General features: G+C 37.8%; 1 protein-coding gene across 1 annotated transcript; it reads left to right on the top strand.

The window, feature by feature from the left end:
- Window positions 1-1,076: 1,076 nt before the first annotated feature.
- On the top strand, window positions 1,077-13,150 carry FUNDC1 (FUN14 domain containing 1). The gene is made up of 5 exons (XM_055393439.2): window positions 1,077-1,245; window positions 1,955-2,111; window positions 5,527-5,602; window positions 9,804-9,932; window positions 11,556-13,150. Exons 1-5 carry the CDS (start codon window positions 1,218-1,220, stop codon window positions 11,631-11,633), a joined length of 468 nt encoding a protein of 155 aa, XP_055249414.1. The 5' UTR covers window positions 1,077-1,217; the 3' UTR covers window positions 11,634-13,150.
- Window positions 13,151-16,783: the final 3,633 nt, after the last annotated feature.

Here is a 16,783-nt window from a genome sequence, read left to right as displayed (position 1 = left end):
TACCATCCTTTTAGTACAATTTTCTATCTTGAGACTATAAAAATTGGCTGCTACCCTGCGAAAGGGTTGGGCTCTCCCTTGAACCGCCATGTGTTGTAATAGTGTGTCCCTCTCTAGTAAACTTTATTCATCTCTCATGCAGCCTCTTGGCTGGAAATTCTTTTCCAATCCGCGAATGACCCACCGCAGTAATCTCAGACAAAGTGAAGATTAATATCTCCAGCCAGTCTTAGAATTGTATTTTGAGGCACTCAGGCTGAGGAACTTGAGAGACATCAACCCTTGCTTTTAAAGCACCAGGACTTGAAAAGCCAAGTACAATTACGTAAGTTAATATTTTAAGTAATGGAGCCTCTACCAAGATTTCTTATTTTCCTTCATTTCCATATTCTCAGAATAAGAATACTGATAGGGTTGCAACGTAAGTTCAAAACAAGTTTCGGGGCCGGTTTATGTGAACATGAGTTAGCTGCTTGGTTTTCAACACGGTTTCTCATTCAACAGAATCCCGTGAGGCTTCTTGGGTGAAGAACTTATCCTCGTTCCTCTGTCAAATTTAAATAATAAAAATGATGCTTAAAAATTATGTCCTCTTGAGTAACTCGTGTCAGGTCAGTTTCTGGGCTTCCCTCTTCCTCCCTCAGGTTCCTGGCAGGAAACGCGTGGAGAAGATAAAAAGGTTCCAATTCCCAGCAGCAGCGTGTTAGAAAAATTTTCCATGTTAATGAACCTTTGACTGCTTGAAAAGTGTGGTTTGAAAGAGGGTTTCTCTTATCTCTCTTTAAAAGCCTCTTTCTGGTACCGTGTTACAAATAGCAAGCTGGTCTTTCGTTTAACCACCATGTGACGCCCCCTCCCCTCCAGCCCTGAGGCCCTTTGAAACAAAATACCAAAAGTTAACTTCTGGAAATTCTCGAGGGGGAGGGGTGGGAAACCAGGGTTGCGGAGGGCAACTGACTACAACTCCCACAAATCTTTGCGGGCTGGTATCCAACTTGTCTCCCCCCTCCCCCCTCCTCGCGCCCCTCTGCCCTGCGCTTGCGCGGAAGGCCCTGCGCTTAGAGGAGGGGGCGGGGACAGGACTATGCGCCTGAAGGAAAAGGAGGAGGAGATAAAAAAGAGACCATAGACATCCACCTGGGCCTAGAGCGGTTTTTAAAGTAGGGGCGAGAGGCGGGCGGGTTGGAACCGCCTCAGTAGAGGCCGCCGGCGGTATCATGGCGACCCGGAACCCCCCTCCCCAAGGTGAGCGGCCGGGGCCCGAAGTAGTATCTTAGAGGCGGCTCACAGCTCTCGACCTTGCTTCGGGCTCGCCTCTTCCTTCTCCTGTCCCAGGGATCCTGGGGGCTCTGTTTTCTTGAGGCAACCTCTTTAAGCACCCCTTTTAGACTAGACCTCCCCTCCCCCTCTTGGACCCTCGCCGTCAACACGGCCCCACCTGTCTTACCTTCACCTCCCTTACTATCCGTCTTCTAACGTTTAAGCCTTGCTGTTGAAATCATTTCTTCTTGCTGGGCCCCTAACCGGTTCGGCCAGTGGAAGACCCTCTTTTCCTCCCACTGATGAAAATGGACCCTGCACTGATCCTGAACCTGAGATTTGGGAGTGACCCTTCATGCTGTGAAACTGACCTACCCCCCGAGATTGGGGGAGACCCCGCTATGAAACTGAGCCACCCCTACAGAGATTTGGGGTAGGGATGTAACTGTGCTCAGCTGTGTAACTGACGTTGCCCCGGCCCCCCAGGCCTGTGTCTAGCTCTTTGGGAAGAGGAGGCTAGGCCCTTTACCCTCCAGGCCATAAGTCTCAGAGATGGGGTGTAAGAAACTGTCTGCATCTGGGCGTTTTTAGGTGTATGCCAGTGTAACAATGAATTTTAACAAATGAAAATGTACACGACATTTTTAACTTGCAGTTGACTGTAAATGTGTTGCTTTCGTTTTCTGCTTTCAAGAATGTGAAAGTGATGATGATTCTTACGAAGTGTTGGATTTAACTGAGTATGCCAGAAGACACCACTGGTGGAATCGAGTGTTTGGCCACAGTTCCGGACCTATGGTAGAAAAATACTCGGTAGCCACCCAGATTGTAATGGGTGGAGTGAGTGGCTGGTGAGAATATCCTTTTTTTGTTAAATTTCACGGGGAGCCTGATTGCTGCCCTTTTGTATCTGGGCCAAATACGTACTCAGTCAATGTTAATCCCAGAAGAGCTGTACCTTGAGACTTTTCTCGGTGAGATGATTAGTGTAATCTACACTGAGACTCTCTGTTGGGTTTTGGTGATCATCCTCCTTCTCATCCTTCCTTTGATTTTTTTTTTTTTTTTGCATATTTACCCCCTTCTCAGATTTAGCAGATGTAGTGGATCTGATTCAGTGCCAGTGGGTAAAGGGGGAAAAATATAGAAGAGAAGAGTTAATTATATGTAAATAATTTTTACTTGTTCAGTTGAAAACCCTGTGAGAACTCCCACAGTAAAACTAATCTCCAGGATTATCAGCCCTGTGCAAAGCAGTGTAAAATTCTCAGTAAAAATTACTGATTATGATACAGATGGTTCTGTTAATTTTTGTGGGTCAATTTAAATTATGATAATACTTTGAAGAAGAAGAGCTGTGGAACATTGGGTCTTTGTTGGAATTACTCAGTGATGATACTGTGGAGTACATTAAGGGGGAGAGGTTAATAAGTATTAACCTCACCAGTTAACATTTCAGATCACATGATTATGTAATTGCTACTGTAGATCTAATTCTGTTATTCTTATACTAAAAAGATTAGCCAAATAACAAGGGTCAGAAAGAAGTTTGACCCTTTATTTTGAAAATGTTCATGACCCTAGAGAATTTCTGAAGCTAGTGGGTGTGCTTAACCTGTGAGTAATCATTTTTTTTCTTAGATTCTAGGTTAAATTCATCTTACATTAATTTAAATATTTAAACTCGATGAGTCCTAAAGTGTTTTTTTTATTTGTGTTTTATTTGCACCTTGGAACAATGGTGCGCTCTTTTGTGCCTTTTTTTAAATAAATGCCATTTTATGGTAGAGACATTCACTGTGAAGATTCTGTGATGAAGAGGTACAGTATTTATTCATGATGTGTACTTATTAGTGCTGCTTATGAAAAAAGCCTGCAGTTAAGAGAGTTGCTTGGTCAGAGCCCCGGTTATTCAGATGATTCTTCTCAAGCTGGTTTTACTTTGATGCCCACAATTCAGGGCCTGGCCTTCTACTTAAATAAGCTCACAGTCTGGTGCCTTGGGTGATTGGTTAATGTGAGCCCAGGCCTAAAGCCTCATCTTGAAAGAGACTAAAAAATAATTGAGCAGTAGAATTAAATCATTGTGTGTTTTCTTCTTGTAGGCCAAACTTGGTGAGAAGCCCCATAATTGGAAGAAGCTTGCTTGGAAAGCCTAGAGTCAGAACAGAGGACATTAGTAGATTGATTGTAGTTTCTCATACCATCAAGCAAAGGATAGACATGCTTGTGGAGCACTGTCCCCAGGATACTGTTAAGACCTGGCTGCTACTTGGCTCCTTTGCTCCCTTTTCTGAGTCTTTGTTGCTGTCCCCCACTACTGAAGAACACATATGTTTGGATTATAGCCAGGTGTTGGTCCAGGAGCTCTGTAATAGGACTCTAATATTATACAGGTGATTTGTTGCAATAACCTTAGATTCAGTGTAATAAACGTTTGCAATTTTTTTAGGGTATAAAACTGATGTCCTATTGTGGCATATGTTAAGGAGGAATGGTTAATAAGATGTTAGCTAGTTAGCAATTCAGAGTAATTCAGGACTTGATTGGGAAGCTGAGGAAATTATGTTTAGCAGTAGGTAGCTATAGGTTCTTGATCATAATAAAAAACTAAAACTGACAGCAGGATGGGTGGCTGCTAGGTGAGATGGGAGGTGTGAAGATCAGCTAGAGGGTCGTTAGTGTGATCTGGAAGCAAGGTAGTGATGCCTTTGAGGATGGAAAGAAGACAATCAAATAATGTTTTGGAGAAACTCGGGTATATAGAATTGACTATCAGTTGGACCCCAGAGGTGATGAAGAAGGCAGTCTGAGATGAGCATGAGGTGAGAAGCCTTGAGAATAGTGCATCACTTAGAAATTGGGACTTTAGCAACAGGTGGTTTGGTTGGAAAGATGGTGTTTCCTTATGACATTTTGAGTATGTGGTTCTGGATGGCGAGAGAAGCTCGTCATGTAATTGAAAATGTACATTTTCCATTTATGAAGGTGTATTAGTTTCCTCAGGCTGTTATAACAAAGCAGCACAGCTAGGTAACTTAAAATGAGAGAAACTTATTCTCTCTCAGGTCTGGAGACTAGAAGTTTGAAAAGTGTCAGCAGGGTTGGTTCCTTCTTGGAGGCTCAGGGAGAATTTGTTCCATGTTTCTCTCCCATCTTCTGGTGGTTGCCAACAATCCCTGACACTCCTTGACTTGTAGACATGTGTGCTCAGTTGCTAAGTCATGTCCAACTCTTCACGACCCCATGGACTGTAGCCTACCAGGCTTCTCTTGTCCATGGAGTTTTCCAGGCAAGAATACTGGAGTGGGTTGCCATTTCCTCCTCTAGGAAATCTTCTCAATTTTGCCTCTGCCATTACATAGCTGTCTTCCTTCTGTGTGTCTCTGTGACATTGGATTTGGGGCCTACCCTACTCCAGTATAACCTCATCTGAATTAACTGCTTTTGCAATGAATTTACTCCAAATAAGGTTACATTCTGAGGTTCTAGGAAGTTCATAGATTTCAGGGGTGACACAATTCAACCCAGTACAGAAGGCTGGAGTCGGAAATCTGAGATTCCTTTGCACATTGGACCTGGAATGCTGAAGGGAATAATGAACTCACTGAAGGAGAGAATCAAAAAAGAAGTATGGGTTAACATCCTTACAGGATAGATGAGACAAAACAGGTTTAATATAGAGATAGAATAGATAAGGGAGCCATGAGAAGTGTGGACCGAAGTATAGCCATGAAGGTGGACCTCTTGCTGGACCTTAACAGGTAGAAAAGTTTTAAATAGGTGGAGCTAGGTAGAAACCCCGAGAAATTAATTGCTTGAGCAAGAGTGGTGACCTATTTGGAAACTGATTGGATTGGAGTAGAAGGTTTGGGTAGAGTGAGAGTTGGCCAGATGTGTGGAACATCTTGACTACATTAAAAAAAAAAAAGCCCCACAAAACTAAGCATTTTGTAATGAGGAATTTCAACTTAATACAACTGTAGAAGGAAGAGTATAATGAACCCTCGAGTACTCAACATTCAGTTTCAGTAGCCAGTCTTTCCCCTGTCAATTCCCTTCTTCTCTTCATCCCTTATTTTGAAGCACATCTCAGACAAGTTAGACTATTCTGTTTTGACTAGTCTGTATAACTGAAAGGAAACATTGAGGGGTTCTGAACTAGGAAGACGTTAAGATTCTATTAGGAAAGCCATGAAAACTAGAAGCGAGAGAGTTTAGTACATCATCGATTGTTTTCATCCTTTGCTGTTTCTTCCACTAAAGGTGTGCGGGATTTTTGTTCCAGAAAGTTGGAAAACTTGCCGCAACTGCAGTAGGTGGTGGCTTTCTTCTCCTTCAGGTATGTCAGAGCTTTCAGTCCTTGCCTCTGCTTAACAAATAAACATTTCATCAAGAGCATAACCTGTTCATACAACTTAAAACATACATTTAAAGTTCACACACGTTCATATACAATATATGAAAATCAAAAAGTCTCTTTCCTTCCCTGTTTCCTAGTCATTTTTCCTTCCCAGAAGAAATTGCTGTTAGCAATTTCTAACATGTTCTTTAAAACTAGGAAACCATAATAATATAGAAAGTGGAAAATTGGTCTTAAAAAATAATTCATAATCCTATTTCTGAGGCAAGTTGATTTGAAATTTTAGTCCTGTTTATGTTCCTCTAAGTATAAGGTTCAAAAATGCTTTGCTGTTAGAGGTTGTTTATCAGGATATTTTCTGGCATTCATGTCTGTTTGGCATATATTTTCCCCAAAATATCATTCCCTGAAGATCAAATATAATAAATCCTAAAATTGAAAAATCTCTGGGAATGCGTGTTAGCAACAATTTTGAAGATATAGAAATCTGTCAGGTTTTGAAAATGATTGATGGTCATAGCAACCAAAATCTGACTTCAGCGCCTAAGCCATTGATCATGTAATAACCAGTGTCATTGCCTGATGTACAGAAGGACTGAATTCATATGTATTAAGCACAGATTTTCAGTTGTTTACTAAACAGTTTAAAAAATTTATATATTTTTTTTCATTGGTATTAAGAGTAATTGCTTATCTCTTATAAAAGGTAAAAATAAATAGTTATTCATATTCTAAATTTAGTCTTTTGGATGAGTATGCCAGCATTTGTACAAAGAATTTTATTTAAGCTGATTTTTGACTTTGGTTTATATAGAACCAAGAATTAAGTTATCAAGAATAAAGATAGTTAATTTTATAGCTGTTTTGAAAACTCATTTTCAAAAGATGGAAAAGGATACTCTACCAAAGCAGAGTTCCCTAGAATATTCACAGAGAATTATATGTTTCAGTCTACTCTGCATGTCATTTATCAGAAGTCCATTTCAGTCCCTTCAAACCCATATTTTATGGTTGCCACCTTCTACTTTTATGTTTAGTCCACGTAATGTTTGAAGTCCCTGAGTAGAAGATGGAACCTTTCCGCATCAAACCAGTTTTTCCCACAAATATGACTTACCTTGAAAACTCAGTAGAAGGAAACAAGGACAAAAAAAGAAACAAATGGCTTTTAGGCTAATTACCTTTTATTTAGTCTTGCTTCTGTATTTTTATTATTATTTAAAGATAAGTATTAGTTTGCTTACAACTTACAGCTCTTCTAGTAGCTCAGGTGTTTTCCAGTATATATTTATCACACTGCAATCTTAAAAAATAGACAGTTGGTATATAAATCTTTTAAATTCAGTTTTTTTTTTTTAAGTTATACATGCCCATAATTCAAAGGGTCAAGTATATGTATAATGCTCCATTCAGATTAGAATAATCCTCTGCCTCCCTCACTACCTCCCCATTTTTCCTCTCTTGAGGCAATCAGTTTGAACTATTAGCTGATTCTTAAGGTATTTATTTCCTTTTTCCTAAACAAATTAATTGGATATTTATCTTTCAGTTTGAGGTATTAACTGTTGGCTTCCCATTATGGAATGTGGGAATTTAGCTATCATTTATTGAACTTCTGTGTGCCCCAACCCCAACATCATCTGAGTATTGTTATTTCATAATTGTGTTAGATCATTACTTGGAGTTCACTGAGCTTCTGGATTCTGTAAGTTAATGTCTTTAACTATGTTCAGGAAGATTTTGGCCATTATTTCTTTGAATATTTTCTCCTATTCTTTTTTTTCCTTCTGAACATGACGCTGATGCATGTTAGGCTCTTTGATAAGGTTCTGAGGTTTTGTTCATCTGTTCTTTTCGGTCTTTTTTTGAAGATTGTGTGATTTCTAGTGATCTTGCTTCAAGTGCACTGATTCTGTGTCATCTACCTTCTGCCATTTATCCAGTGAATGTATTTCAGATATTTTTCAGTTCTAGAATTTTCATTTCTTTTTATATTTTTCTATGTTTCTGATGATAATTCTTATATTTTCATTGATTACAAGTGCAGTTTCCTTTATCTCATTGAGCACAGTTATACTACTGCTTTAAAGTCCTGATAATTTCAGTATATGGGTCATCTCAGAGTTGGCATCTGTTGATTTTCTTTTGAGACTAGGCCACATTTTCAGATAACTTTGGATTTTATCCCTGAGCATTGGGAAAGTTATGTCACGGAGAGCCTGAATTCTGTTTTACTCCTCTGGAATTTGTTAATGTTTTGATTTTAGTAGGCAGTTACCTTGGTTAGACTCAAATTGCAAACTCCATTTCACCTGTGGTAGAGAGTGGCTCAAATCTCAGTTTTTTTCTTTTTTAGCCTCAGCTGGAGTACTTTGTTATGCCCCATGGATGTGTGGTTCAGGACTTGGGTAGAATTTACACACAGAATTTGGGGCGTCCCTTCTCTAGTGGTGTCCTTTCTGGTAGCTGTTCTTCTTCTGGGCTCTGTCCTCTGGTTCTTCAGGCCAGAAAAATGTTATGTTCTCTAGCCAGCTTTTAGCCACCCTGCAACTGCATCTTGTCCTCAGAATAAAGCCAAAAAATGGGCAACTCACCTTATATTGGTCTCTTCTTACAAGTTTCAACTCCTCTTTAAAATCTGCTTCCTTTTGTTATTCTGGAGCCCTTGTGTTTTAACCAGGGTTTATAGTTGCTGTCTATGGGAGGGACCTTAAGGCTCATCATCACTTCTGTGTCTGTAACCCAGATTACCATCTAAGGTATTGCCAGGAAAACCTTTCACTTGCCATTTGCTTTATCACTCTGTTTTGCTGAGGCTAGAGTTAGAACTGATATAAGTTGAATAAATAGAGGAAGAAATGGAGATAAATAGATTCTTCTTTGGAGTCATTCACAGTGAAAATGGAACCTAAGATTCCCAGCCTATTTATATAAAGTCAGATATTTTTATAATTTGAAGTATTTTATGTGTGAAAGTAAAAGTTGCTCAGTTGAATCTGACTCTTTGCGACCCCTTGGACTATACAGTCCATGAATTCTCTAGGCCAGAGTACTGGAGTGGGTAGCCTTTTCCTTCTCCAGGGGATTTTTCCAACCCAGGGATCGAACTGGGGTCTCCTGCATTGCAGGCAGATTCTTTACCAATTGAGTTATTTCATACTTAAAGTGATGCATTAAAGAGATTACAAGGAAAGCGTAAACTTGGTGATTTATAATGTATACAACTATTTACTACTCTTGTGATTCTTTACATGTTGATTGTACTGTTTGAAGGGATGACTTACTGTACTGGCTTACACACATGCTGTTGTCCCTGTGCAGATTTTGCTGTGTCTCAGTAGCACCATATGAGACATTAGGGTTAGTAGGCATTTAGCTGTAGTTTTATTAAAAGTATTTATGACATGAAATTTGTGTAGAGCATATCTTCTTTTATATTCCACTTTCAAAAGCAGTTACTAGAAAAAGTATTCTTTTTTTTTTTTTTTTCAGAAAAAGTATTCTTAATTTGACTGAAGAGTCTGAGTTAGTGAAGAGAGTTTATCAAGCTACTTTAATGACCTATAAACTGATTGGCTACTGATCTCTTATATTAATCATCTGTTTAATTAAGGGTACTTTTTTTATTAGCTGTACAAGTTAAGTAGTCTCTGCCTTTTTAGCTAATTCTTAAATTCCAAAAATTCTGATCAAATTATAGAATAGTTGTAATATAATTTTTTAATCTTTTGCCATTAAGTACTGTACTTTTCTTAACATAGTGTTCATCACATCTAAATAATTTTGTATGCTTAAGTCTGTTTTCCCTAATGGACTATAAGCTCTCTGAGGGTGGGGACTTTTATCTCCCTTGTTCTTGGCCATAACTTGAAGGCTTAGAACAGTGCCTGGCACAGAATAGGCGCTCAGTGGGTGTTAATGAATATAGGGGCTTCCCTAGTGGCTCAGATGGTAAAGAATCTGCTTGCAGTGCAGGAGACCTGGGTTCAGTCCCTGGATCAGGAAAATCCTCTGGAGAAGGGAAGGGCTACCCATTCCAGTATTCTTGCCTGGAGAATTCCATGGACAGAGGATCCTGGAGAGCTATAGTCCATGGGGTTGCAAAGAGTTGGACATGTTCATATATTGTATTATCAACCTAGTTGGTTTAAAATTAACCGTTTTTATTACATTTTTGCAGATTGCCAGTCACAGTGGCTATGTGCAAATCGACTGGAAGAGAGTGGAAAAAGATGTAAACAAAGCAAAAAGACAGATTAAGAAACGAGCAAATAAGGCAGCACCTGAAATCAATAACATAATAGAAGAAGTAAGACAATGTGTATTTTTGGCTCCTTTTTTTTTAAAAAATGCATCTCAGCAGAAAATGTGACTAGGGAGTGTGGTCGTTAAAAAAAAAAATTGGTGTTTCTGGTCATGTCTAGAGTGTTAAGTAAAATTTGGGATCAAGTCACCATTTAAATCACTCATTATTTTTTTTTTAGTTGTTAACTAAAGCTACCTGTTTTTTTTGAGGTGCAATAGTTTGAAAATGTATATATTTTATTATTAGTTTTATTAATGTTTTTATGTATATTTTGTCTGTTTTATTCTTACATTGTTTAGAACTGAATTGAATGCTCCTTTGCTTTTATTTTAGTTCTGTCCTTTTACTTTCTCCAACTTCTATTTTGAAAAATTTTATATCCGTTGAAAAGTTGACGGACAAAAACAGTAAATACCCAAGTACTCTTCACCTATTCACCAAATTGTTCACATTTCACATTTGCTTTGTGTGTATGTGATTTACCCTTTTTATTCCTGAACTATTTAAGACATTGTATCTTTTTATTCTTTAATACTTCTGTACATATGTTCCAAGAGTATGGATATTCTCCTATACAATTACCCTTATGAATTCCCCCAAACTTAATGTGATACAATAGTATTTCTTAATATACAGTTCATGTTAAAATTTTTATATATTTTCCCCCCTAATTAAGAATTGCATATTGCATTTGGTGGTCGTGTCTCTGAAGTCTCCTTTAATTTTAAATGGTCCTTCATCTGTTTTTTGTTTTTCTGAATTTCATGACACATTTTTGAACTATCTAAGCAGAGTATCTCACAGTCTTGCTTTGTCTAATTCCTTCTTCATGATTTTATTTGAGTTAAACATTTTATCAAGGTGTTATTTTTCTGATCCTGTATATTTTTTCAAACTACTGGCTAAGTGGACTGATTGTTAATAAATATCATTGTGCATGCTGTGGGAATTTATTAATCATCTGTGTCAGTAATTTGCTGAATGGACCATTTATACCCACACTGTAGGGAGATTTCTTTTTATCCGTGAGAATTTTGCTGCCCATATGCCTGTTATCTCAGAAGCAAGAAGCTTCTGGGCCTGGCTTGGGGCTCTAGGCTCCTTCAGTTTGTAATGGACAACCCTGGCATCTTGCCTGATGGTTGGTATCCGCAATAGTAGGAACACAAGAATTTTTGCTGAATATTTACTGAATTGAGGAGACCATCTGCAAAATAATACTCAGCTCTGGATTTAATAATTAAGAGTATTTTTTTTTAATTTGTTATCTTTTTCTTATTATGGTAAAATATATAAAACATAAAATTTACCATTTTAACTATTTTTAAGTGCACAATTCACTGGCATTAAATATATTCACACTTTCATGTAATTGTTACTGCCAGAACTTTTTCATCATTCCAAATAGAAACTCTAACCATTAAGCAGTGACTCCTGTAATTAACCTGTCTTCCTAGCCCTTGGTAACCTCTGTTTTACTTTCTGTCTTGATGAATTTGACTGTTTATGTAAGTGCAAATTATAATAGCATTGTCTATTTTTGTCTGTTTTATTTCACTTAGTGTTTTCAAGATTTATCCAAGTTGTAGCATAATTCAGAGTATTTTTCTTCAAACTTTATTTCAGGCAACAGAATTTGTCAAACAGAACATTGTGATATCCAGTGGATTTGTGGGAGGCTTTTTGCTAGGCCTTGCATCTTAAGAATATGAATATTCTATCACAGTGAAGTCACCTCTGAGAAGAGAAGTGGTGGTGACAAGATGGTCTCATCATTACACATTGACAGATTCTCCAGGATGACAAGAAACAAGTAGCTGGACAATACCCAACTCACTGCTTAGCATTTTGCCATCTGAAATTTAGCAGACTAGTATCTGCTATAAAATAACCTGTATGGTATGTGTATAATAGTATCCCTGAGCAAAACATGGCTTTCATTATTTTTTAAGAATTTGTGCTTGTTTAAAATTTGCCTATAAAACACTACTATTGGATGTAGATATGGAGAGAAAATGAATTGTTGGATGTATTCCCCAGTGAAATATTATCCTCATTTTATTTAAATAAAATGTTTTCCATTGTGCTTTTTTAGTATAGTGCCAATAATTAAAACTTTGTATTATAGCTTCAACTGTAGGGCTGACATTTTTTTAAAGATATGTTTGCAGTAAACTGAAGAACTGTAACACATTTTGTGGAAAGATTTACAGATAATAGAATTATTAAAGATGTTAAGCAAATTTAATACCAATTTTTAGGTTGTTTTTTCCTACAGTTCTTATTTAATAACTGTAGTAAACAGTTTCAAGAAATGCTCTAGGAAAATACTACATATCTAAAGCTCTTTTTTGTTTTTTTGATGTCTATAGTTGTAAAAATACCTTCTTGTATGTTAACTTCTAAATTTTTTTTATTCATTTGTTTATCCTGGCAGCTTGGATAGCATTAATTATTTTGAGAGTACATAGAGTTGAGTCACTGATTCATTTTATTAATTTTGAGTGAATCTCATTTTTCATTTTAAAAAATCCTAATTAATATACTGACCCCTTCTTTACAAAGAGGTGAAAATCACTTGGCAAAACCAATACAATATTGTAAAGTAATTAGCCTCCAATTAAATAAATTTATATTTTTAAAAAGTTAAAAAATAAATTAATTAGTTAAAAAATACTTAGTAGTATAGTATGGATTTAAGGCTTTCAGGTTTTTCAGTAGCATTATATTGATTGAACACTAGGCCAGTTGACTTATTTCTCAGGACCAATACCACAGGTGGCTCAGTGGTAAAGAATCTGCCTGCAACTCAGGAAACACAAGGAGACTTGGATTTGATCTCTGGGTTGGGAAGATCCTCTGGAGAATGAAATGGCAACCCAGTCCAGTATTCTTGCCTGGAAAGATCCATGGATAGGAGCCTGGTGGGCTATAGTTCTAGGTTAGAATTGGGAAAAAGCACAAAACAATGGGTGTTGGAGTCTTCAGGTTGGAAAGACTTTGTGATGTTAAGACTATCTCCTTTTGATAGGAAATCCTTACAGTATTTTTTGTGTCTTATAAACATAAGGCGTTTCATCCTTTCAAGGTTGTTCCAGTGTTTGTCTTTTCACCCTTACGAGACTCCTTAACACTGAATGTGGGATTGATCTTTATTTTCTTCTTTTACTCTCATTAGCGCCTCAGATAAAATGCTAAATAAAACTCGGACTCTCTTAATATGAAGTGATTTTGCTTATAAATACTTAATTTTTCTTCTTTGAGCTTTGCTCTGTTTCTTCCTTGCCTAGCTTTTCATGACTGTGAAATTAAAAGGGAAAAGTATTCTCCTTAGGTGGAACCTTGGCTGCGCTTCTGTGTGCTCTGTCTGCCTAATACCTTTCATTTGTTGCAGTGAGGCAGGCTACTATGGGGAGCTCCAGTAGCTGGCTCAGTTTGTTCATATTGGAAATATAAAGTGTCTCTTCTCTATATGATTGGGAAAGTGGGGGGCACAAAAATGACTGCCCTCAAATGGAAACTAAATATTCTTATATGAAAAGTTACATGATAAAAAAGGAGAGCCTGGCATATGATTTAATAGCAAATGAGTTGTAACAATAACTGCTTTCAGAGTCCAAACATGAATGAAAAGTGAAAAAGAACACCTCATTATTACCTATACATTTCCAAGTATTTTTCTGATTGTTGATTTATATGCCAAATGCAAAATACTATCAGTGCTCTCCATACTGTCTCCTCTCTCTTGTTGCCCCTTATTCTGCCTCTTGTCTGCACTGTTACCCTACGAGGTTGTATGCTACTTGATGCAGTCATATGTGGTGTTAATCTGTAACTTGTGACACACCCCTTTGTAGTGCTTTGCTCACAGTAGGTATCCAGCCAGTGTTGTGAATGAGTATGTGAAAAGCATATTGCTGTGCTAGAGTTAGTGTTAACCTATAGGAAGCCTTCTCTGAAGGTTCTGAATCAAGCTCCATCAGAAATGACTTGGTGGGGCTTAGCTTGAATGAAAAGCCTATGGCCTGCCATTGATGAAAATGGGGGTTTTTATGTTTGAGGGCATAAAGGTTGCTTGCAAGATTTATTAAAACTTGAGTATGTGGAATATAGGTATTTTGTGGCTTAGACTTTGGAAGATATATAGGACAGTTTGACTGATTTTTTTTTTTTTTTCTTTTTGGTCTTGCCAAAAAGATCTCAGTTGCCTGCCCAATGATTGCACCCATGCCCTGAGCAGTGAAAGTGTGGAGTCCTAACTGCTGAACTATCAGAGAATTCTCCATTTTGACTAATTTTTATTCTTTAATTCTTAGAGCCCTTCCCAATCTCCCTCACAAAAAATGATGATTTTTTAATGTTTTCTTAAATATGCTTATTATAGAAAATACATAGCATAAAAATATATAAGATGTTGATAATGTGTATCTAGAAATGATTATCTGTATTTTGGTACATAGCCAAATTTTTTTATAATAGGGGTCACAAAGAGTCAGACACAACTGAGCAACTAAGCACACACAATAGGTACATTTATGATGACAGAAACATTTAAGTGCCCACCCTCATCCCCTTTTATGAGACAACCATTATGAGAATTTCTTTATGCATATATTGTAATTAGTTTTTTTGTCCAAGTTTGGATAGTAGATATTGGATGGTCACTCTGAAAGGTAAGGAATTTGGTGCACATTCACTGCCCCCCCTTATTTTTTGATTGCTAATATGTTTTTAGTAGTTCTAGTAGATGCCTTTATTACTTTAAGTATTATGCTTTTTCTATCCTAATTTACCAGCTTTACAAAATATCTGCTAACTTCCTGTTAGTAAAGAAGAGGAAAATTTAAGTGTAACTCCTCCCTGTTTCCTCTGGCTTCCTGATTTTTGTTAAATTATTACTTTTAATAGTACATTCAAATGATAGGATTCTATACAATTATTAAGAGGAATGTAGCGCTGAGGGTCGGACAGGACTGAGCGCCTTCACTTTCACTTTTCACTTGCATGCATTGGAGAAGGAAATGGCAACCCACTCCAGTGTCCTTGCCTGGAGAATCTTGCTTGGAAAATCCTACGGATGGAGGAGCCTGGTAGGCTGCAGTCCATGGGGTCACGAAAAGTCAGACACGACTGAGCGACTTCACTTTCACTCTTCACTTTCATGCATTGGAGAAGGAAATGGCAACCCACTCCAGTGTTCTTGCCTGGAGAATCCCAGGGACGGCGGAGCCTGGTGGGCTGCCGTCTGTGGGGTCACACAGAGTCGGGCACGACTGAAGCAACTTAGCAGCAGCAGAGCTATATAAATTGATCTAGAAAGAGTCACTTGTTATTGATAAAATCAGGTTACAAAAAGTATGACCCCACTTTTTAAAAAAACTGCAGGTGAGCATAAGTGTGCATACAGATCTTCATAGAGGCTATCCCTGAGGTTAGTATATAGGATTTTCATGTTGTATTTTCACATTTTTGTGTCATCTGAAGTGTTTGCAATGAGTACATGTTACTTTATAGGTAGCAAAAGTTGTTTTTTTAGAACCAGGAATCAATAGGTTATTGCTATTTTAGGGGGCTATTTTTGCTTTATTCAGTGAATTTATTTTTAAGTGATTTTTGTGAAAATCATGCAATAGTTCAAGAAGTCAAGTGGTATTTGACTAATTCCAGTACCTTTCTTCCATTTAGTGTCTTTTCCTACAGAAGTTTCAACTACATTAGTTGTTTCTCTTGGTATTTACTGAAACCATATTTCTTGGACTTTTTAAATGATAAATAACTAGACTTCCTATTACGGTATATGTGGATTTAGCTCCATTATACTTTATTTTTCCTATCTTTGTAGTAGCAATTTATTAAATTTCTATAAAGTTTTATATATTATGACAAATATTGTTTACTGTTGAATAAGGATACAGTTTTCTATAGGTTCATTTATGTGACTGTAGCCAGAATCCAGCATTAGCCTGATCCTGCAAATAGCTCAGCAGCATGAAGGGCACTGTGGCTGGCAGCATAACACCCCCTCCTTGCCCCCAGGCAAAGATGTTCATGTCCTAATCCCCTGAACCTGTGACTACATTAGGTTACATGACAAAAAAATGAAGGTTGCAGATGGAGTTAAAGTTGCTAGTCAACTGATCTCAAAGAGTTTATTCTGGTGGATCTTGGTGGGCCCAGTGTGATCACAAGAGTCCTTAAAAGAGGAAGAAAGCAGAATAGCATCAGAGAAAGTGATGTGACTATGGAAGAAGAATGATCAGGCAGATGCTGTTGTGGCTTTGAAGACTGAGGCCAGGAGCCAAGGAAAGCTGGTGGCCTCCTGAAGCTGGAAAAGGCAAGAAAACAAACCACCCCATTGCTTCCAAAAAGAGGCACAGTCCTGCTGACACCTTGATTTTAGCTCAGTGAGACACATGTTAGACTTCTTACTTCTACGTCTATAAGATAATAAATTTGTGTTTTAAGCCACTGTGTTAGTGATCATTTGTTACAGCAGCAATAAAAACTAATACTGGCATCACTTGAGTTGTGTCCTCTTGTGGCAAGAGAGCTAGTTTTTTGTATTCCCCTATTAATCAGGCACTGGCTGCAGTCTGCCCTTAGGGATTAGGCTGTATAACCTCCAGGCTAAAGAGGCAGTGACCTGCTGAGAACAACCTTCATTGAGAATGGTGTGATTGTCAGCCATCAGTGGTTAATATACAGCTGGGTAATGAGTATATTGGAGGACAGAGGAGCCTGGCATGCTACAGTCCATGGGGTTCCAAAGAGCTGGACACAGCTTAGTGACTGAACAACATGTGGGTGGGACACCAATAGTCCACTGTAGTTCAGTTCAGTTCAGTCGCTCAGTT

This window comes from Moschus berezovskii, chromosome X, assembly GCF_049115385.1.
Source record: "Moschus berezovskii isolate FMDL1 chromosome X, NW_MosBer_1.0, whole genome shotgun sequence".
In the NCBI taxonomy this organism is placed as follows: domain Eukaryota; kingdom Metazoa; phylum Chordata; class Mammalia; order Artiodactyla; family Moschidae; genus Moschus; species Moschus berezovskii.
This window is presented reverse-complemented; position numbering and strand designations above follow the sequence as displayed.